Source organism: Archocentrus centrarchus, chromosome 3 (assembly GCF_007364275.1).
Source record: "Archocentrus centrarchus isolate MPI-CPG fArcCen1 chromosome 3, fArcCen1, whole genome shotgun sequence".
Classification (NCBI taxonomy): domain Eukaryota; kingdom Metazoa; phylum Chordata; class Actinopteri; order Cichliformes; family Cichlidae; genus Archocentrus; species Archocentrus centrarchus.
Window position 1 is genome coordinate 10,696,601 of NC_044348.1, and position 23,528 is coordinate 10,720,128.

At 38.7% G+C, this 23,528-nt stretch overlaps 1 protein-coding gene across 7 annotated transcripts in view; it reads left to right on the top strand.

The window, feature by feature from the left end:
• Positions 1-23,528, top strand: part of LOC115777468 (protein diaphanous homolog 3) — a 177,280-nt gene that overhangs the window by 46,186 nt on the left and 107,566 nt on the right. For 4 of the 7 annotated variants that reach the window (XM_030725398.1, XM_030725376.1, XM_030725382.1 and 1 more), the window contains 4 exons: positions 1,253-1,367; positions 9,376-9,384; positions 22,127-22,159; positions 23,207-23,302. In XM_030725398.1, the coding sequence (XP_030581258.1) occupies positions 1,253-1,367; positions 9,376-9,384; positions 22,127-22,159; positions 23,207-23,302 (253 nt within the window). The remainder of the gene's footprint in view (positions 1-1,252; positions 1,368-9,375; positions 9,385-22,126; positions 22,160-23,206; positions 23,303-23,528) is intronic. The other 3 variants (XM_030725405.1, XM_030725419.1, XM_030725391.1) reach the window with 2 other exon arrangements.

The following is a 23,528-nucleotide window of genomic DNA, read 5'->3' on the forward strand; positions in this document are numbered from 1 at the left end:
AAAGCAATATTAGTTCACAACACCAGTGATGTTAGTTTGTGGTTTGATTAATAATTTAATGTCAGATTTACAACAGTGCAGATGGTCAGTAAATTAAACCAGATGTTTGAAATTTAAAGTGAACATTCTTGTAGGACATGAGGAGGACCTGTCCTGCGGCTGTAGAAGACCGCTGCATATGGTTGTGTTTGGGACAAAGTTAGTAAAACTTCCTCATTAATAAGATTTCAACTTCCAACTGTTGCCTACAAACAACAGTGCTAATGACCTGACGTTGGTTTATTACTTTCCAAACTTGAAAGGTGCTTAATGAGGGCATCTTTGCTGAGGCCAGTGCCCTGTCCTGCAGTTTGACCATGCTTCACTTCATTAAATATCAAGAAATGAAACTTGGTTGGTTTGGCTTTGTGTGATCTACCAGCATTGATCACACATCTCTTCTTATCATTTTACACATCCAGTAGATACAGGACTATGTAAGAATCCCCTGATATTGCATTTCACCTGACTCTACTTAGTCCAGTACTCACGAGCATTTTAGCAGGATATCGGCCTATCGAGTCACACAGCAGTGTTTGGGTGTCTTAGCTCTAATTTCCCTTTCATAGCCTGTTGCTGGCAGTGGCAACGCAATCCGTTTAATATAAGTACAAAAATATGCAGCGAAGAGTGTTGATTCTCCAAGACACCAGCAGTGCTGCCAACATTTGCAGATTAAGGGAAGTGTTCATTTTGAAAATATTAATTGGTAAATTTAAAGAGTCCTCAACACATCTAATAAAAAAAAGTTAAGATTTTATGTACACAAGCACACACATCTGCTTTTCTTAGTTTCTTTCCTTTCCTTAATTTCAGCGAGTCTGTAGTGTGTGAGTCTTGCTGAGTTCATGTTATTGTCCATAGGAGGCAAACTGTTTCACTGTATATTAATGTGGAAAGAAATACAAACACCTCGTGGTGTGTTTCTTTTTATTTTTTAACATTTTATGTCCTTCCTCATGTGTATCAATGTCTTTTTGAGACTTTACTGTGACTAATATCAGATTAAATAATGTGATTTTTGTATATTTCTCTATCAAGCATTAATAATTGGTTAATCAAAGAAAGATTCCCTTCAAAAGGCTTTGCCTTTTCCCAGGCTGCAGTTGTAAATAAGAAATTGTTTTTAATCTGTTTGCCAGGTTAAATAAAGGTTTAAAATAAAAATTTAAACAAATGTGCTGATTAAAAATGTTAAACTGTGTATTTTCAGATTCGTCCCCAAGAAATGTCAGAGGGCTGTTTCTGGGTGCGGGTTGATGAGAACCAGTATGCAAAACCAGAGCTGCTCAACAGAGTTGCTCTTACTTTTGGATCACAGAGAACAGGTAGGACTCCATCTATTTTTAATATATTCATTTATTTAATTTCCATCTGTCAAGGTGGTGCATTTGTATTCTGAGACAGTTACCCTTAATAAATAGATGTTCTCACACAGTCAAGCATTTGTGTGTAATACATTATTTACCTTATTGTTACATAATATTTCTTTGTTGTTTTACTTTGGAAAATCTCTGAACATTTTTTTTTTTAAGTATTTTTTTCCTTTATTGTGTACAGTATGCTTCTGTGCAGCACTGCTTTGAACTCTCTACTTCATTTTTTCTTCAGTGTGCTTGTCCCAGCTGTCTGGCACAAATCATAATCTTGGTCAATATTGAAATCATAAAAATTCAGCAGTATTACTCTGACTTTATAAGCATCATGCATTCATTGAACCTTAAAAAAATTTTTTTTTTTAGATACAGTATAATTTAACAGGAAAAGTAACAAAAATATCTAAGCAAATCAAAAAAAGATTAATAGATTAATTAAAGATTAATGATTAATAATTAGTAAATATGCACTTAAAAATTAAATGAAAGGTGAAGGCCTTGAGCAGCTTTTTGCATGAGGTAGAGCCTATTATTTTCAGGATCTGGTGGCCTATGTAACCCTCTAATGTATTTATTACCAGGTCATATCGGTGCTATCTAGCGCTCTCATTGGTACTTGTTTCAGTTGCTTGCCTGGAGGTTGAGTAAAGTTCATCCCAGGTCCGCCGTAGTTATTTGACATGTCATTGCTTGAAGTTTCTGAGCATATTTCACTTTTTTATGGTCTTTATTGCCACGTTGCTGCATATTGCTTCTATTGTGGATGGAGCTTTAGACCAACTGAAGTAGTGCAGCGCAGCAGTGTCAACTCATGAAAGCTGAATTCTAAGTTAGATGAGTTCCAACAAATGGTGCCTTCAAGCCACAGGCTCCTCAACCAAGCACGTGCTCCACATGTATAACCTTCAGTTCTTCTTTTTTTTTTTCTTTATTATTTCTTTATTATTTTTTTTTTTGCCAATACCATCCCCAAGTATTTTAATGTACTGGTAAAATATGTGAACCAAAATAACATTAGGATTATCACAGTATGCATAAACAGTGGCTTCCTCTACTTGAATAAACTGCTTGTGCAGTCTGCTCAGTTATAGGTCAGCTTATTCTTTCCCCCTTTTTTAGTGGTTTTACTGCTACCAGTCAGCAGTCAGCACCCTGTGTGGAATCAGGCTGTTTTGTACTTTGGCGACAATTTCTAGTGGCGATATTGCATAATAAAACACCATAGATATACCACCTAACACATTAGTGTTGCTTTTAATATTCGGAATATTCATGTACAAGGTTGTTGGAATGATTAAAGCTTGAGTAGGAGGTAGCAAGAGACGTTATCCCTCCCCGGTGCTTCATTTATTAGTCCCTTCACTGATGATTTATTCACGTCTTGTGTTTTCTTTCTTGTCTTGTCATTGCCTCAGCTAGCTTACGCCAATTTGAATTATTCATCCAGGTGTTATCTACCTGTCACAACTCTATGCCGCTCCTCTCAGCACAGAGGGACCTCCCTTACACACCAGCGCAACCCTAGCTCCCTATAGTCAAAATGTTGAATAATGGAGGCAGATCTGAAGGGCACACAGGTAGACAGACAGTCAAACAGGTGTTATTCGGGGAGCCCAAAGGAAGGATGTTCACCAGAAGACATAGTATTTTCCTGTTATGGTAATGACCCAGTGCCTGCACATGTTCACCTACAGAATGGCTCATCATATGGGCAGACACGCAAAAGTGCATCAGCTCTGTGGTGTGCTGGCTACATGGTTTGTTACTGTTAATGGGTAATGCATTTTACATTTACTGAGAAAGGCATGAAACACTTGACAAAGTCAAACATTTCACATCATTTGAAAGATTGTTCTCCTCACTGTTTCTTCCAGTCCCAGTGGAGGTTGTAAGAGCAGGATGACTGGTAGGTTGTGCAATCGGACCCAGCTGCTACCACTGGTGTGGGTCATTGAGTGAACTTGCATGCATACAGGCTTGTGGGTTTGTTTTCTTATTAACACAGCCGTGTAGCATCATGTTTCATCTCACTTAAGAGCAGCAGCATCTGGATCAGCATTAAACATTAAATGGGACACAATGTGAAACAGTATTCACTCAGTTTGCCTCATTAAATATAAATTTGTATCTCTTGAAACTTCCTGATTCTTTTGTGATGCTTGTTCTTCTTACTGTAGTTTTCTGTCATCCACACAAAGGCATTTTCAGCAGACCTCGTCGTAATCACATGTAAACTTATATATATATGAAGAAATTTACAAGAACAAAAACATATATTGAATAATGAGGCAGTATACGGGTGTCTTTGACACAATCATTTTGTAACAGTTAAAAAAAAAATCACTGAATAATGTCTGTGCTCCTCTCAAGTGTCTCCTCATTAGCTATAGACTTTTGAGAGAGACTGGTGCTGTGTCTGTTTAAAATGTCTTGCACAACAGGCTGATTGCAGCTAGCATGAGATGTTACTGAAATCATTAATTGCAGAGAGAAATGAGTGTTACAGCAAAATGCAGCTGATTCTGATTTCTAAGACTTTGCTATCGCAATTCAAGAAAACCTTAAAATGCAAACTAGGTATGTGACATGATCTAGACTGATATCATATACATGAAAATTTACCCCCCAAATTTTTCACCTTCTGGGGGGTAGGTCACAAAACAGCAGCACACAGTATCTCTCCTGCCTGTTGATGCCGTTACTCATAAAAGGTTCAGAGTAGAAATGGGGAAAATCATTGTAGGTGGGATGAGAAAATGTGGAGACCTCGAAGAGTCACACCAGAAACCAGAGAAGCAGCGTAGTGAGTGCTAGCCTGCATTAACCCAAACAAATGGGCAACATGCAAGCAGGAAGGGACTACTGCACCCCAGCACTGTACTAGCCTGGGATGGCTCTTTTAACTACATTTAGAACACCATTTACTGCTGTTTACACTGCCTTTACTTGTGCTTACCACATTTCTGAACAGGTGAACAGTTGGTATTGAAAGCAAGAAACAAACACGTATAGAAGGTTCTTCATTTATTAGAGATGTTCTGAAAATATCCTGTCCTAAACAATAAAAATTTATGAAGATTTTCCAGTTAGGAACACAATTGAGACAGGATGTTACTTTAATGTTTGTAAGGTTATGCCTGTAGTGTAATACAGTAATCACAGAGCAGAATTAAGCTCAGGAGACAGCCTGGTGTGCAAGGTAGATGAGTTAAAAGAATGTAATAAATTAATAACTGGTGCACTTTCTGGTAGATGTTGATTTATCTTGAAAGCATTTGGAAGGTTTTATTCCTCTAGGTCTTTCCCCAATGTAGAAGCTTTCTTTCATTGTCTTAGCTCATATTTTAACTTTCATAATATTACAGTCATCCTGGCTTTATTTTCTTATTTCTATGATTGTCCTTTACTTGTTTATAATATCACAGGCTACAAGTCTTGTCAAGCTCAGTTTCTTTTATTGACTCAGCCAAAATAACTCTTCAATACTGGACTTGCAAAGAGTAGCACAGATAAATAGATTTTGTCTGTAAAGTGCTTTTCAGAACATCAGAAAAATATAAAAAAATAATCCTGTTGAATCTGTGGTATTTTGATCTGTAAAGTTTTTGTTATAGTAATGTAGTTGTGGACACTTTAACCTTGAGAGAGTGTTGAAGACTCTTTGCTTTACATTATTCTTTGAATTTCATGTTTTGTGTACCAAGCTCTTATTATCTCTTTTTTAGAAGCTGTTTTCCAGTTAGGTCTGTCTGTGTCATTTTGAGTCATATCAGTAACACCCTCTAAGATGCACAAAATTAAATTAACCTATGAAAACTACTTTAATATTAGTTTGATTAATTTCTCAGTTTGGGCATTTTACTATACTTGTAAATATGTTTGTTATAGACAAAATTACCTAATTGCATTTGTGGCAGCAGAATTTGAGGAAGCTGTTTTCTGTCACTTATATCTGCAATATTATTCTTTCAGTCACTGTGCACAGCTCATGGCCATAGACGAGGGCAGGGACATAGATTTACCTGTAAATGGACAGCTTCGCTTCCACACCCATTTCCCTTTTCAACACAGTTGACTGTTACAGCTTCTGTATTACAGCAGATGCTGCCCCAATCTGTCCTTCTCCTGTTCCACTCTCCCCTCACCCCTGAACAAGATCCCGAGATACTATAACTCCTCCACTGGGGGCAGCAGCTCTTCCCTGACCTGGAGTGGGCACGCCATCCCTTTCCACCTGAGAACCATGGCCTCAGACTTGGAGATGCTAATTCTAATTCCTGATGCTTCACACTCAGCTGCAAACTGCTGCAGTGTGAGCTGGAGGTCAGTGCCTGATGAAGCCAACAGAACCAAATCATCTACAAAAAGCAGAGCCGATAGTCCGACCCCCTCCACCCTTGGCTGCATCTATAAATTATATCCATAACTAATATGAACATAATCTTGGACAAAGGGCAGATTAGTGGAGATTAGCACCCACTGAGAATTGTACCTGGCAAAGTGAACCTTACTATCATTGCATAGGGACAGGAAATGACTAAAAACAGCTAAACAGCAACTAAGTACACACTACGTGCAGTTATACTGTACACACAGTTTGCCACATGCTATGCTCAGGGTGTTCTGGCATGTGACTGGAGGAGCAAGCAGTTGCTACTTTCCTGTCTGTGATTCAGGAGCACAGGTAACACCTTCTTCAAGCAGATTTTCCACCCAGGTGTTGGATAGTCACCTCTGCAGGTGGAGTTTCCCTCATTCCTTATCACATGTGGTGTGACCAGGGCATCCCCAAGCTGTCTCAGCTAGATCCAGCAATGCCTCCAGTGTTCTGATACAGTAACTTCAAGTCTGGGACGCTCTTCACACAATGAATATAGTGATAGAGCCTTTCTCATTTAAAATGACTGACAGAGTACCCCTTTCCCCCTTGATACTGCATACTTGAGGACCCATGTCAACATTAACTGAATAAATACTTCCATTTGTTGGAACTTCATAGGTGGATTTAGGTCAGGGGTGGGCAACTCCAGGCCTCGAGGGCCGGTGTCCTGCAGGTTTTAGATGTGTCACTGATCCAACACACCTGAGTCACATATAGAAGTCATTAGCAGGACTCTGGAGAACTTGACTGCATACTGAGGAGGTAATTCAGCCATTTGATTCAGGTGTGTTGGATCAGGGAGACATCTAAAACCTGCAGGACACCGGCCCTCGAGGCCTGGAATTGCCCACCCCTGATTTAGGTGCTTTTGCTTTCAACAGCTTTTGTATTCTTTTGAAAAGCACCATTCAAAGCAGAAATGGAAAACGATGAACAATTTGACTGTCATAAAGTCATAAAAATTGGGATGATGGAAATGGGGGAAACAAAAAATAACTTGTGATATATGACAAAAAATATACTTCTGGGGTCTGCGCAGATCCTAGTTGGTAAGATGACGGTTAAGACTGCAGTAAGTCAAACCTCAAACACAATAATAAAAAGTTATTTTGCTGTTTTGACATATCTGTCTACCCAAAGACTAATTTATGAAGGACAGACTTTTTTTTGGACAGGAAAGCCAACTCTGGCCCTGCTGTACTTTGGTATCATTTCCTACTTTTCCCCTGCCTCCTTACCCTTACAGCACAGCTGCAGTTCAGCCGGTGGTATTGCATGAAAGAAGACAGCTTTTCTTGGGAAATCCCTTTAGACCATTCTCTCTCTGCTTGTGTTCACGATATAAAAAATCTTAACATCAACTTTTCAAAGCATCAGAAATAGGTAATGCTGACTGGAGCTGTGTGCATTGTATTTCATGCCAACTTTTTAAGATGAGCCATTCAGGAGCAAACAGTTTGCATGAGTGTATTTCTTTAAGAGTGACAGTTCCCAGCAGAAAGGAAGTAGGTCTAATAGAGCCACCCATACAGTAATTGTCTAAGGACCTTTCAGACAGCCTTATAAAGCCACTTACCAAGGCAATAGATGTTGACCTTAATAAGATTTAACACTGCCTATAGTTTCTCAGTTATCCTTAATATATATGTTTACAATAACATTTACTGGCTATTAAATAATTAACCTCCTCCAAATGCACCTCCCTTCTGTGCACGCATGTTTCTGAGTCTTTCTGGCTTCACTTCAGAATTGAATCTTCCCAACATTTTATCTGCTATTCCTGTGAGTCCCCGGTCAGTTCATGCCATTACAACTCCAGGCACGCAGTCCCATTTCTTCCTACATTCTTCCCAAGATGTTATCATTTTCCCATTGCATATAGCTAAAAGGTTATATTAGTTTTTTTCATACAGATTAAATCTCACATTATCTGTGGGACAGTTTTCCCATAAACATAGATAATGGAATTGTAAACTTTTACACTAAACCGCTCTTTATGTTAAACTGTGTTGTTGTTGTTGTTTGCTAAATTTTCTTATCAGTGTTGGTCAAATTACAGCAACATCTTTAGCAAGTGGTCCAAAAAAAAAAAAAAAGTAAAAAATTGTTCCAATGAAATATGAATTACTTTTGAAAATGCTGTGGTTTAGGCCTAGTTTTCAAAACATAACTAAAATATATCCTGCAAAAAAAAATGTGATTGAATATAGAAAAGCGATGTATACAAAAGCCATCACACATAATTCTGACTCTTAATTCTGTAGTTCACGCAAAATAAGCAACTTGTCATCTTAAGAGGTTAACAACAGGCAACAGTGAACAACAGCATCCTACTGATGACCTTTATTACGTCTCTCTCTAAATTTATTTCCAGTTAGGTGTTTTTTTTTTTTTTTATTAGTATCTGCTATTTATTATGGTTTTACCCAAAGCTAATTATTAGATTTATAACTGAGACTTATCTTATTTCTATTAATAATCACAAATAATAAATTAAACATAGTTAATGTGGCCACAATGTCAGCTTCTGAACTCAAAGGTTTAATCTGCTCCCTTGACAACTGTGGGCCATAATTACTGTCTTTGTGGTTACTGTATCAGTTACTGAAATAAGAACCCATAAGGGCAGAAGGGAAGTGTTAAAGCTTCACCAGCAAACTTCAAAAGACAGAGAATTAAAAGTGGGGTGGGCTTTAGCACTGTTGTCATTGCCACAAATTGTCTGTTGACCCGTGTAATGAATAACATCAAAATGACTGGAAAATAGTGCATTTACTTTCATAACTTCACACATATGTAACCACAGTTTTGTTTTGTTTTAATGGAATTCTCTCTGCTGAAAAACCCATGTGGACTTAATAATGTGATAAAAATGCACGTCCATGTCAAGAGGTTGTTAGTAGATGAGAAAAGTGCCTTGTACAAACACAACTTAAAATCTGCTGCAAAATGTTTTAACTGTAACATTTCAGATTCTGATCCAGACGTTAGATATGAATTGTTCTTTTGCCCCAATCACTGCTGTGAATGTGGCTAAAACACAGTTACACAGGTTGAAAATCTGACACAATATGCTGATGCATGCAATTAGAGCAATCAGTCTGTGTAATATTATGTTCTATTCAAAGGAGAGAAACAAGGCTCTGACCTGTGATGTCTGATGTAATTATGACAGAGTCATCATCAACCATCGGTGTCACTGTTGTTTCAAATAAGCCTTGGATTGGTAGAACATTAAGTCTATTTCGTTGAATAGAAAGCTCTCAAAATTGTGTGATGTGTCTTGTTTCTTCTTTGAGTTTGTTATTGGGAAGAAATATAAAGTGAACCGGAACTGTCAAAGCAATTGTATTTTTCTATGGTCTCTAACATCAGTTTTCATTCAGTGCAATGCTTTATCTCTCCGCTGGCATTAAAATGTCTGAAATAATGCTTACTTCAAACAGCACTAACCATCTTTTCTTTTTCCTCTTTGCTTTGTCTCTGCTTTTCTCCCTTTCTCATCTTCCTTTTTATTTATTCCACTTTTGCAACTTCTGCTTGGCTGCATGATCTGCCTTCATGCTTGCTCCACAACAGAAACAAAAGGTTAGTAGATGTTTTTTTTATGTACCCTATTATTTGCTTTTCTTATCTTGCAGCATCAGTTTTAGTTGATTCCAAGCTTAATTCAGATGTGTTACTGTGAGAGTTTGTGAAATTTTAACCTGCAAGTTAGTCATGCATTGCAGGATTAGTCATGCATTGCCTGTTATGGAAGCGTAACCCCCATTACTACTCATTCCATGAGTGCCACAAGATTTGTACCATAAGATTTATAAACAGTGTTTCTTCCCCCAATTATTTTTTAGCCAGAGATTAATAATAACTAATGATCAAATGCAGAGTGATGTATAAACACATGAATGAAAAGTGGTGAGTGACGAAGAAACGCTCAGCGCATCATGAACTCTGCAGTGCTCAGGTGTCACCGTGTAAGCGGAGTGTTTCACCCACATTAGCATTTAAGTTTGCTGTCGCTGCGACGTGTTTCCATTATTTGAAAAAAAAACGACCCTCTAACACAGAGTGGATCATCGCTGACGCGTTTTTCCACTGCTCTCTACACCCGTGTTTGTGTGTTGTGCTCTCTGGGCTGAGAATTTCAGCTGTTAGATACCAGAACAGATTGCTAGCACCACAGTTTGCTAGCGGTCACCGCTTCTGGCGTTAGCGATCGGTAATGATGGGAAACCCCCAGTTCCCCCTGTTCGGTACCGAGGGCCTCTGTCAAAATATTTTTTATACTCCTGATTAGAGACTAAGAAAAGATCTGCTATAGAAATGTATTTAGGTGGATGCTTGTGAATATAAAGCTTTGTAGCTGCTCCATCCACTGCTGTTTGTTTCACACAGTGAAAAATCTGCACTTACGCTACGGAAGTTAAAATATGCAGATGAACTGTTCATAAGACAAAAGTATTTCTTATCTGATTACTCGATGAAATAATAGATAAAATACTCGAATGCTAAAATAATCAATAGTTGCAGCCCTACACGGTAGCCTAGGCCTATTGCAGTGTAACTAAAGGAGGGTTCAAGTTTCTGGTCCAGCCCTAACTATAAACTTTATCAAAAAGGAAATTTTCAAGCCTAATCTTAAAAGGGTGTCTGTCTCCTGAATCAAAACTGGGAGCTGGTTCTGCAGAAGAGAGGCCTGAAAGCTGTCCACCATTAACATCTTTAAGTGTGGACCACTAGCTGATGTCTTGTTTAGCTTTGTATGATTGATTTGTGAATTGTTATTTAATGAAATGTTTGTGCTATTTTAGAAATTGTTTCATTCCAAATGGAGTCTTTAAATTTTACAGTGAATTTCATTTTAACCTGCCATCAGCTGTAAGAAAGAAATAGTATAGAAAAATAGCCAATTTTGTTTCGTAAACAAAAATGCCCCTTTGGCATGGCTGTATTGGCATAAATAATTCTATTATAGGACTGAGGTTTATTTTTTTGAATAACATTTGATAAACTGGAGGGAAAAAAAATAATTCTTTATACCCAGCCTTTTACTTACTTGGACAGACAAGATGAAAACGGGGAGAAACAAACAAGCAAATGTACTGACTGGACAACCAGAGAAAGAGCTGACAGCTCTCAGAAGTGTTGGCAATTTCTGTGATTTCACGGATAGCCTCTGGAGAAGCTCTTTGAGACCATCAGTGTCAATAGATAGAGATAAAACATGTATAAAATGGCTTTCCTTTGGGTGTTGGTGAGAAGACAAGGTGAAAAATCACAGAACATATTCCAGACACTGGCAGGTGGGGAATTAAGGACTATGAGGAACATGGCCTTTTTTTACTGTACTACTTGTGTCTCATCTCTTTGTTGTTGTAGCTTTTGGTTCTGCCAGCAGTGAGGGTATTTTTTTTAAACATAATGGGCACTGGTTAAAACAAACCTGTAGAGCTACATTTTTTACTATTCTCCTCTTTGTTAAAATTTTGTTTTAGATCATAAAATGAGTAAAGATTTCTTAAGCAAACTGGGACTAGATGATTAGTGGTGCTGTTTCATTTACATGATGAACTAAGAACTAAGCTCTGGAAAAACATATAATATATTTTAGCAAAAAAATTCACTGATACTTTGTTCAATACTTGTAATCTGGTCAGTTGTTTCATGTATGAAGCAGTAAAGATATTACAAATAAAAGTTCTGTAACCAGTAAAAAACGAGCATGGTAATATAATGCCTGCTGGTTGTATCAACCATGTTGTTAGGTCTATATGTCTTTGGACAGTGACACAATTTTTGTAATTTTGCCACTGTACACCACACCACCACAGTGGCTTATAAATCGCATAGCCATGATGTAATTAAAGCTGGTAGTGCAGAATTTCCACTTGAATTGAATCAGTTTAATTAATGCATTGCATTAACTTTTTAGGAATTATAGCCAATCTTTTACCTCAGCTGTTTCAGAGAAAAAGTCAAGCTATTGTCATAGACTTAGGGGTCGGCGGCATCGACATCATCTGTCAAAAACTTTAACGTTAGCCATAATTCGAGAACAATGTGACCTAGGATGTTCAAATTCATACCATACGTACATACTGTTCAAGCTAGACCCATCAAACTTCACACACTTGTTCACTGACTTTATTATAATAGCACTTTGACCCTTGCTGCCTGTTATGAGTCCAAAACAGCCAAGCATTGGCACCCGCACAGCAATGCTCTTGTTGCACACTATATTGCCAAAAGTATTTGCTCATTTGCCTTCAGATGCATATGAACTTGAGTGTAGCATTAAAGCCTTCAGTCAGTCCCGAAACACACGCAGCAACACAGGGGTGTATGTCACAATACCCTTTTATTGTGTTCTCCTTTTACACTTATACACCCTTCAGTTTCTTGGCAGGCATCATGGTCATGTTGGAACAGGAAGTTCCAACATGACCAACTTTGTTCCCACAAAGTTGGGAGCATGAAATTTTCCAAAATGTCTTGGTATAGTGAAGCATTAAGAGTTCCTTTCACTGGAACTAAGGGGTTGAGCCCAACTTCTGTGCGCTACATGCCTCAGCATCCGCTGACCCCGCACTATGATTTTATGTGGCCTACCACTTCATGGCTGAATTGCTTATTTATGTGATATTGAGTATTCTGGTACATCCATGATTGCTAGTGTTCTCTTTGTCCTATTTTTTCCTTGGACATTGAATGGCACCTGTCACTCAACTTCTTGTTGACGGGTGGTTATTTAAACAGGTGTGTAGCATTACCTTATTAAGTCTGAAGAAGGGCACTCCTGTTTTAAACGTTGATGGATTAAAATTTTTCAAGGAGCTCTTTGGTGTGCAGACCTCCTCTCTTTTTTTTATTGAGTTGCTGTCATTCCCAATCGCATCAACTTTGTTATAATACCACTAACAGTTTACTGTGGAATATTTGGTAGTGAGGAAATTTCATGACTGGACTTGTTGCACAGGTGGCATCTTGTCATGGTACCATGCTGGAATTCACTGAGCTCCTAAGAGCGACCCATTCTTTCACAAATGTTTGTAGAAGCATGTGTAGGTGCTTGGTTTACATGTGACCATGGAACTGATTGGAACACCTGAATTCAATGATTTGGAAGGTGAGTGAATACTTTTGGCAATATAGTGTATGTAGTACCCAATTTTCAAATGCTGAGAAGTAATTGAACACTGATTACAAGCAGTTTCATGATTAGATGAGACCTTGTTATTTCATGACAGATTAAGCAGGTGAATGTTTTGGAGTTGATTCCATAAACCATAGATGAGACTTATGTTAGGTCATCCAATTACTTTTGAGTACTTTTGAATAAAAATGGCTGTAATTTCTAATTAATGCAGCACTTTTGTTTAACTGCTTAAACTGAAGCTGAATGTCTGCACTGTGATTACCACGTGATGTTTGATTTAAAAGTCACTGTGATGGTATAGAGGAGAAAAATTGTAATTGTCCACATACTTGTAGTTCTAACTGCAGTATATTCTGTAATTAAATCTTGATATTGTATTAAAAAAAATCCCTTTGAGACCTTGAGGATAACATTTTAATTGTTACCATGAAAGCATCTTTTTCCCCGAACTTGTCAAATTTGCATGTTATATGAATATATATAATTGCAGTTCATGGTCTAAGGACTGGTATCTTAATTGACATCTGGAACATTTTTTCTTTCCATTTCTTTTTATCAAGGAGAGGGCAGAGAGACAGTTTTATTACTATAGTGCTTGGAAAAAAAAGAAAAAAAGAGCAACAACACGAAGAGAGCTGCCCTTTCCTGAGGCTTCTTTTCAACTAATAAATAACATCCAATTAGATGAAACCGTCAAAGATCACAAAATCAGTTTGCCATTTCTTCCTGAAATACAAGCATCCACTAATAACCTACCTGTATTTCAAAGATGCAAAGCTGCAAGAAAGAGAAATAGAAAGGGTGTTGGTTAAAGCAAGTTATTGAGAAATATAAAGCTTTTAAAGTTTTTTTTTTTTTTTTATTTTATCAGATCTTGACCTATACAGGATTCAGCCCTCAACAAAAAAAAAAAAAAAAATGGCTGTGGGCTGTTCTGTGCTATGCTACAAAATGGTTGGATCATTAAAATGTATTTATTATTGAAGAGTATACAGAAAGCAACACTGCAGGTAACATATATCAGTATTGGCATTTTTTTTTTTTTTTAATAATAATACTACTCTACCTTTGGGCATATTGCTGTTTCTTGTTGCCCTGGTCAGTGACTGAGTTCTTCTTCTGCTTCTTTTAAATTTTTCTCTTCAAGAATATTGTACAGGCTGCTTAACTTGATCATTTTATGTTTTTCTTTTGTTTTTTTTCATCCAAATCAGGTAACTGTTAGGAGTCACAGATTAAACTTGTAAGCAGCTTGGCATGTGGTTTAGCATGAAGACGCAGAAATACTAAATGTTGTATTGAATAAAACATTAGAAGTCATGGTTTGGCTATTCTAAGCTTAGACAAGATGCTTCACGCCTGTCCTTTTCTATGTTACTATAGTGTAAAGGCTTTGGTTTGAGTCAAAGTCAGGCTCTCCAGATCAATGTAGCCTGTTAAAGAGAAAGTTGAGGAAAGCTGGTCTCTTTTCCTACTTCTGGCATACTATAACAGATAATTAGACAGCTAATTTCCATATAAATATAATGGCCTGGTAAGGAAGTGTATTTATATTGGTCTTGTCATTCTCCACAAGTATATTTGGGGAGTACTTGATAGAAATTGGACTTGTATGTAGGAGGGAATTAGCTCATGTGCTTGGTTTAGTGGTTAAGCAGTGCACACATTCAAGAACAGGCTCCCACATGGAGGTAAAGACCACGGTCAGCGCTAACAGCTTGTCGTGACTTGTCAAACTCAGGCTGCTGTGACACATTAAACAGCCATGTTCATTCATATCCATGCCTCTCCTCTGTCAGCCGTCACTGCATTAACCCTCAGAGTATCTCTAAATTGGAGCCATTTAACATATGCATATTGTGGTTAATAGGTTTCTCAAATGCAATGTGGGTGTATTTCTTAAAATGGCAATAGCTTTTGTGGTCTTCTGTATGGAGAACTTAGAAGTCTTTTGAATTACAATAAAAGAAAAGAAGCTGAGGAGGTTGGTGGACACCATCACAGGAATTAGGAGGAGATTTGAGGACTAGAGAAGGTGGGGATGAAAGGACAAAAAAGCAGTACAGTAGGTGGTCCTTTTGAAAATCATATGCTTGAATTTATTATTATTTTTTTTAATAGAACTTAGCATTATATTCTCATGCTTGAATAGTCTCAGGTGCACAACTTAAGTGTCCTAATTACCATATTAATCTCAGTTGGATAAAAATAAACATCTGTGTTACCTTCAGAGGTGCACAGAGTGCAGCTGTGTTCACTGAGGGCAGGAATTAGCTTCTAAAATGGCTTCAAGTGTTTTAAATATAGTTTGTTTTGAACCATTCTAAGTATATGAGGATATCAGCAGGATGCCCGTGTCTTGCTGTCTAGCAGTCAGCATTGCTCTCTGCTGGTATATACCTGTTCCCATCAAATGGACTTTCTCTCCTGTGTGTGTGTGTGTGTGTGTGTGTTTCTCTCAATTGTTCTTCTTTTCTCCATCTCTTTATGATTTTGCTTTGACATTTTGAAGAACACCATTAGTTCCATAATGACTTTTTGTGTGGCTGTAGAAAATTTGTGCCAGTATGAGAGATCTCATCAAATGCATAATCATTAAAGGCTCTTTTCATTGTTGTTGAGAGGGAAGGGCCGATCACACAGTACACAGTGAACAAATGGCCATCTTTTTTTTTTTTTCCCTCTCCCCTTTTCCTTATAATGTCCAGCCTGTTATTTTCATGTATATTTTGAACCTGCCACACAGCCATATTCTGGTCAGATTATGAAATATCCAGTGTGCTACAGTGTGTGTGTGAGTCCAGCACTTTTGCTCGACGCACACACCAATTACTTGGACCTATGACAGTGTCCTGCAATGTTTGAAAATGTCACGTTTTCTCCAAGCACGTACACCCACCCTTCCCATTTTCTTCCTTTTTTGTGTGGTTAATCTTCTTCTGTTCTTTTCCTTCTCCATTGTTGTTGTTTTTTTCTTTTGCCTTTTTTCTGCCTCTGTTTCTCAAGCATCAGCACTTCAATTTAGTCCCAATTTGTGTTTTTATGTTCTCATATCATCAAAGTAATGGGCCGGCTCGTTAAAAACATATTTGCTTTCGCGACTTTATTTTTCTGCCGTGATTTTTCATCCACACATGTAGGTTTGTGAATGGAAACTGTGTGTGTGTGTGTGTGTGTGTGTGTGTGTGTGTGTGTGTGTGTGTGTGTGTGTCAGTGGTGAAGGTAGTGGGTGCAGACGTGTTTGCAACAGCATAAGGAGAAAAACTGAAAAAATTGCAAATGACTTCAGAGGTGAATGATTTAGGCTGTCATCAATCTATTGAATGACTTGGGAAATGTTAGGGTGGGCTTAACAACTGTGCAGATCATACTAGGGCTGTCACAGTGAGATGAAATGGAGATAATAATGCTTCATACCTGATATGACAGAGCAGTCAGAAAATACTCATTTTAGCATGTACACACACACACACACACACACACACACACACACACACACACACACACACACACACACACACACACACACACACACACACCAGTATGCTGAGATATATTAAGAGAGCACTGGTTGATCTTCATGAGGCCTTTAGAGGGCACTACTCCACTGAGAATAGACCATCCTGTTAAATTCATCCCCACAGGCCAATACACACTGATTAACAGAGGCTTCTAATCAATTGTAAATCTTTTGATGTATTGTCAGTAACTTCTGATTTCCAAATGTGTATACTTGCACGTTCTCTCTGCGGGGTGTGCTCGTTTCTTTGTGAAGAACCAATTGGCTGGTATGTTGTAAACGTTGATGCTCATACATGGACACTTTTAAGTGATCTTGGTATAGCAGGGATAGAGGAGGGGAGAAAAGCCTAATGAAGTCTGTTAATTTGCTGCTATCAGAATGAAAGTCTCAGACTAATTATGGCCCTGGGTCATCTAGTCTGGATCACAGAGAGAGGTGGCCCTGGATGGTTCACTTTGATTAGCTCACTCAAAATAGAGCCCCTCACTTCATTACTCTGATCTCCCTCTCTGTCTCACACTCGCTAGTGCTCACGCAACTCCGGTGGGGAGGATAGTCCGTGTGCAAACAGACTAGTCAAGCTGTCATCGCACTGCTGTTCAGGATGGTGGAGTGTGTGCATTGATAAGGCAGAGAGGGAAAGGTGAGGGGAGGGTATGCATAGTCCAAGTAACTACTGGACATGTGTCTGATGTCTCTTGTGCTTTCTGTCAGGCTGACTGAAGTTCAGGACATAGCTGGATCCGAACCATACAGTGAGTCAACAGTCAAACTGTGCAGCTGGTTTGACTGTTCTTCTTCCCTCTGTTGACTGTAGAGTTGACAGATGTGTCGGAATGGTGGATTTGTTCACTTGCTGCAGACAGCCCCCCTCCTGTGCATCAGATGTCTCACAGTGGATTTTGCTTCAGGCAGTTTGTGTGTGTGAGTGTGTGTCTGTGTGTGGGTGTGGTGTTTGCACATTGAATTTCGAGGCCCCCTGAATTATCGCTGCCACAGAAACCCCCTTAATAGCAGTGATTTTAACTTTACCTGCATGAGTGCCTTGATTGGCTATTTGAAACAACACATTGATTTAATTAGCCTTTCAAGTCTATGGACCTCTCAACTTTCCCCTCACTGTGGACTTATCTGCTTTCCCAGAGGAGGCAATTCTGCCACTGTATCATTCCATAAATAATATAGCCACGCCAACACAAGGGAGAGTCTCGTGGGAGGTGACATAGACAGTGGATGAAATTACATGCATGGGGGGGTGCTGGACCTGTATTTTCGTCACTGGTATTTTTGTCAGTTCCTTACTTGTTAATATTTTAGGCTTCAGTATTAGTTATTAGATGTGTTTTTTATTTATTGGCAATTAGTGTTAGGAGTACTTGTGTGTTCCTGGTTGTGTGTTTATGTGAAAGAGCAGGCCAGTTCCAGTAAGGTATTTTCTCTGATTAGAGATCCAACTTGATAAGATGAAGTGGTGATTCAAGTGTAAAAAGCTGGGGCAAGGGAGGGAAGTAGGTGTGTGTGTGTGTGTGCGTGAGAGAGAGAGACAGAGAGAGAGATAAAGAAGGTGGGGTGGGGATATGAGGTGTTACTTGCTTGTCTCTGAGGCCTGCCTGTCATGCCAGTCATGCTCTTTCACAGCAGTTTTATTTCATCCACCACTCCCTTTAGTGCTTTGATGGCACAATTCACTGGTACTGCCTTGTGGGAAGTGCTGCTGCTGTTGGGAAGCGTGTGCGTGCAGTGCAGTGTTACACACGCACACATTGTGATTTTATATATATATATATATATATATATATAAAATTTTATTTTATTTTATTTTTTTGCCAAGTGCCTTTAAACTGTGCCAGAGATTGGATCAGAAGTAGTCAGTAGAATTATTACAAGTAAAGAGAGCAGAAAACTCTTAAAATTCTGGCTTTGGATCCTCATCTGACCCTGCAACCAAACATTATTGTACTTTTTGTGAGAGAATAATAGAACGTCTCCTTTTGTTGCACACCCAGTGATGTTTTTGACAAGCTCAAATTAACATATTTATGTATTTATTTTTTGTTATTACTGTTGGAATAATTCAGAATGCACTTGCACCACTGGGGGCAAAGAAAAATTGAGACAGTTCTTCATCTTTGTTCTGTTTTTCGTACTTATCTTTCCTCCTACTTTGTCCATAGTCCCACCATCACATTGACATTTATCACAGGCCTCCATGAAGTGGGTCTAACTTTCTTAGATGGTAAATTTTCTCACACTATGACATGTGCTGTGGCAGAACAGAGCCATTTCCCCTGTGCTGGTGTCTGTTCCTAATGCACTGCTCTCTCCCGTCTTGTGATTGACTCCTGCTTTCCGTTTTCTGCGTTATCTGATCTCAGCTTCTGATCTTAACTGTGGTTTTAGTCAATGGCTCAGTTTGGAACTTGCCTCTTCCTGTCATGCTCTGATTCCATCTTTCTCTATAAACAGGTGCAACTTTTTATTCCAGTGTCATCTTTTTACAAATATTAATCCACTTGTCATTAGGTGTTAAAATATCTACTCTAGTCGCATCATATCTACACTGTGCCCGCTGCTCCTGTTCTGCTTTTGCTCAATGTGTAATGGGATGCAGACTCCCCGCTGGCCTGCTCTCACAAGTGTATCCTTATCTTTCCTACTTCCTGGGTGATAGCGCAATCTGATAACTACAATTGTCGCCACTCCCTCTGATTGATTAACCAGTGACCTCTGACCCTCCTGTAGGAGATTTTAATTGGCTGATGTATAATGAGCAGGCTTCCCTGAAGAAGAGTTGTTTTAAGGCCAAAGAGGATAAGAGGGTGATGCTGGAAGGGGGCAATCTAATTAGCTGATTTAACTGATAACACCTGAGGTAGCTGTGCATACGTGTATGTGTGTGTGTGCATTTTTATGTGGGTCGGTGGGTGTGTGTGAGTAATGTAATTTCTATCTTATTATCTCACTATTTCTTATACAATAGAGAGGTCTGTAGCAGTTGCAGCATCTGAGGATGCTTCATAAATTGTATGGCACAACCAAGTGTGTTTATATATGCGGAAACAAGGTTGTTAATACTTTAGTATTTTTCTGTTTCTTGTGTGTCTGAGAGAGTCTCAGTGCACTTTGTGGTAAATGAGATTTTGTTGAGCTATATGAAGAGTAGATCAATATGACATCTTAATGCAGTAAACCAGAGGCTCTTTAGGGCTGGCTCCTTATTGCATCTTAATACCCAATATCATTATATTCAGGACTTCTGGATGATTCTATGTATGCATACTTATTTGTGGGTTTTTTTTTTTGCCTTAACATAATAATCACCTTTATTCATATGTACTCAAGAGCAAACACAGTTCTGGACAAAATATATTCATGCAGACATAAGTGAAGTGCCTGTTTGCACACACTGTTAGAATCTGAGTGTTATTATTCTGGCAGAAAATGCAAAGTGACTGCTGTCCTTCGTGCCCATTTATTCAAATGATTTATTTATTTATATTTTCCAGTTTTGAATGTTTGAATTTGACATCTTGATTAAAAGCAGTTTGTAACAATATCATAGTTGTGGTGAAAAGAAAGTACATAAAATTCTAAGGTTTTACTTATCAGCACATAATAAGAATAATCTGTTCCTTAGCAGGTCATAAAATTAGGTACAAACCTCAGATGAATTACTGAACATGACACTGTACACTGTGTCATTATTTATGTAACAAACACTAAGCCAAAATGCAGAAGCAGTGTCTGAAAAATTAAGTATATCCTTACTGCTTCCACAGGAATTAAGAGGGTAAGGAGCAGCCAGGTGCTGATAATCAAATGCACTTGATTAATTGATCATCAGCCAGTGTCAGCACTTCTGTAAAAGCACAAATTGTGGCAGTTTGCTGGTCTGGAGCATTAAAGTGTTAACCAAATACCAAAGAGGAATGACATCAGCAAGGATCTTAAAAAAGCAATTGATGCTCATTAATCTGGGAAGGGTTGTAAGTAATTTTGAAATAATTTGAAGTTCATCATTCTATTTGTATGTGGAAAAGACAGTTCAAGACAGTTGCCAGTCTTGGAGGAGTGGAGCCTCTTCTCTGTTAAAAGAACATGGCAGCACAGCTTAGGGTTGCACAGATGCATCTCAACAAATCACAAGACTTCTGGACAGACGAGACCAACGTGGCGATGTTTGGCCGTAATGCAAAGCACCAGCACAAACGCCTCATACCAACTGTGAAACTTTGTGGTGGAAGGGCGATGATTTGGGTTTGTTTTGCAGCCACTGAGCACCTTGCAATCACTGAAACAACCATGAATTCCTCTGTATGCCAACATATTGTAGAGTCACATGTGAGGACGTCTGTCTGACATCTAAAGCTTGGCTGAAACTGGGTCATGCAACAGGACAGTGATCCCAAGCACAGCAGCAAATCTACAACAGAATGACTGGAACAGAAAAGAATCAAGGTGGTGCAATGACCCAGTCAAAGTCCAGACCTCAACCTGAATAAAATACTGTGGTGGGACTTGTGCATAAATAAATGCCCCCAAACCTCAATGAACTGAAGCAGCATTATAATGAAGAGTTGGCCAAAATTCCTCTACTCTGGTTACTTTAAGTTATGCTGCTAAAAGTGGTTCTTGAATCATGGAGTGCATTGTGGCTTAGTTTATGTTACATAAATAATGACACAGTGTAATATGTCACGTGTTGTTCATCTCACATTGTATTTTGGGGTGGCTGTGGCTCTGGAGGTAGAGCTTGTCATCTACTAATTAGAAGGTTGGTGGTTTGAACCCTGGCTGCTCCAGTCTGCATGCCAAAGTATCCTTGGGCAAGATACTGAGCCCCAAGTTGCTCTTGATGCGTTCACTGGAGTATGAGTGTGTGTGAATGTTAGATAGAAAGCACTTAGATATAGAAAGTGCTTGTATGAATGTGTGTGTGTGAATAGATGAATGAGACATGCTATATAAAGCACCTTGAGTGCTCATGTAAGGTAGAAAAGTACTAATTTTAAGACCTGCTAAGGATTACATTATTTTTTTTTTGTTATGTGCTGATATGGAAAACTTTGAAATGACAGAGGGAGAACTTTCTTTTTGCTGAACTAAAGTGTTAAGTTTGCATTTAATTATCACTGAGCATCACTGAGCGATCTGATAATGACTTTTAATCTATGTTTACAATGCTTTCAAAGTTTAGTCTTTTAAATGTACATTCCCAAAAGCCCAAGTTCATATATTCATGTTGCTTGTTTGTTCAACCAGCAATCCAAAAGGTGTTATACTACTTTTATTGGGCTAGAAAGAAATCTGATGTTAGCAAGTGTGGATCAAGACTGCATCATTTTAGGGGAAAAAAAACCAAACAAACAAAAAAAGCAATTGACTGGTATGTTGTAGCTAACGCTATGAAAGTAAAGCATAAATCATTTTTCATTTGATCAAGTGAATGTTTGTTTGGCAAACCCACTCTTCCAATGCAGATTTTACAGCGTATTTGTAGTTTACTTTCTTTTTGTATTTCATGCTGCAGTGAACAGGGTGCATTCTTATAAAAATGTGTTTTTATCTTTCTCCTCTGTCCATGGTACACATTTTTAACCCCATTTCCCCCTTGTGTGTCTTTTTGCGTTTTCCTCTCTCTCACACTGAAGACTGTGAGGAGAGAGTACCAACGGAGGAACCACGTAAGTCCAAGGATTGCTCAGTGCGTGGCCGTGTTTGTGTATTTGTGTGCTGTGCTCTGAACTGTAGGTGTTCGTGTTTGTGGACATCATACCGGTCTCTTCATGCTGGCACTCGCAGTATACCTCTTCACTTTTTAATTAGATACAGAATCCCTGAAAGAAAACTGAGCCCATGTGGAACAGCAGAAATACCTTTCCTGTGGATTAACCCGAGTGCTCTTCTGCTCTGTTCCCCTCTCCTCCTCTGCTTTCCTCTCGTCTCCACTCCTCTCCTCTCACCACACACACACACGATAATTACAGCACCAGACAATTACCCCCAAAACTCCTGGGATGCACATTTTTTTCTCTTAATCTGGTGTCTTAAATAATTAAAGCCAACCATGAACTCCTCTTTGTGATCGTGGCTCAAGAGGGTGTGTGTGTGTGTGTGTGTGTGTGTGTGCGTGTGTGCGTGTGTGCGTGCGTGCGTGCGTGCGTGTGCACGTGCGCGCGTGGAAGCACGTATCTCTGTGTCGTGTTATTGGTTGTCCTATCTACCAGCAGCTCCATCACAATCCCACCTACCTGCGTCCATGTGACCCTAAGACAGATTTACCTTCACCTATAACATCATTACCGAAAGTGCAACTTTGTGCTTATAGCCTGTACCTTCCTCTCTCGGTGGCGTGAAAACTGAACTTCCCTGTAATCCCTTTCTCCATGCTTCTCTACTCACATGGCATCCTATCATTGAGTCATTCTTCACTTGGAAAAATATGTAAATATATACAACAAAGACTGACAGGAATATTTGCGAGTCTGTTGGAAACAGCTGACCTGTTTAAAATTAGTGCGATATTTCAACTCGGTAAATAAATAAAATACAGCTGGACTTTTTCCACCACCTGGTTACATTTTTGTGATTCCCTGCTTTATGTTGGACACTGACATCTAAATGTTATAATTGTATAATTGGGCTGAATTTGTGTGTTCCATTCACATTTCATTTGTGTAAATGTTGCCTTTATGTGGTGGCTATAATTTCGTACTTCTGTCTTTTATCAGCTAAAAAAGAAGAGGAGGATGTGGAAGATAAGAAATCCATAAAGAAGAGAATTAAAGAGCTGAAGGTGCTCGATCCAAAGATTGCACAGAATCTGTGTAAGTATTTGTTTCCTTTTCATCCAATCCTACCAAAAGGTAGAATCATAAACATCGGTAACTTGATGTGTGAGTGTAGTGGCCTATGATTTAACATGTAGCTATAGCAATTAATACACATCAACAATTCAGGTGGTCCTGGTCTTTGCTACACGTGACTCATCTCTTCACACTGAGCTAATTAACAACGTTAAGGATCCATTAAGGAAAGGAAAAACTAAAAATT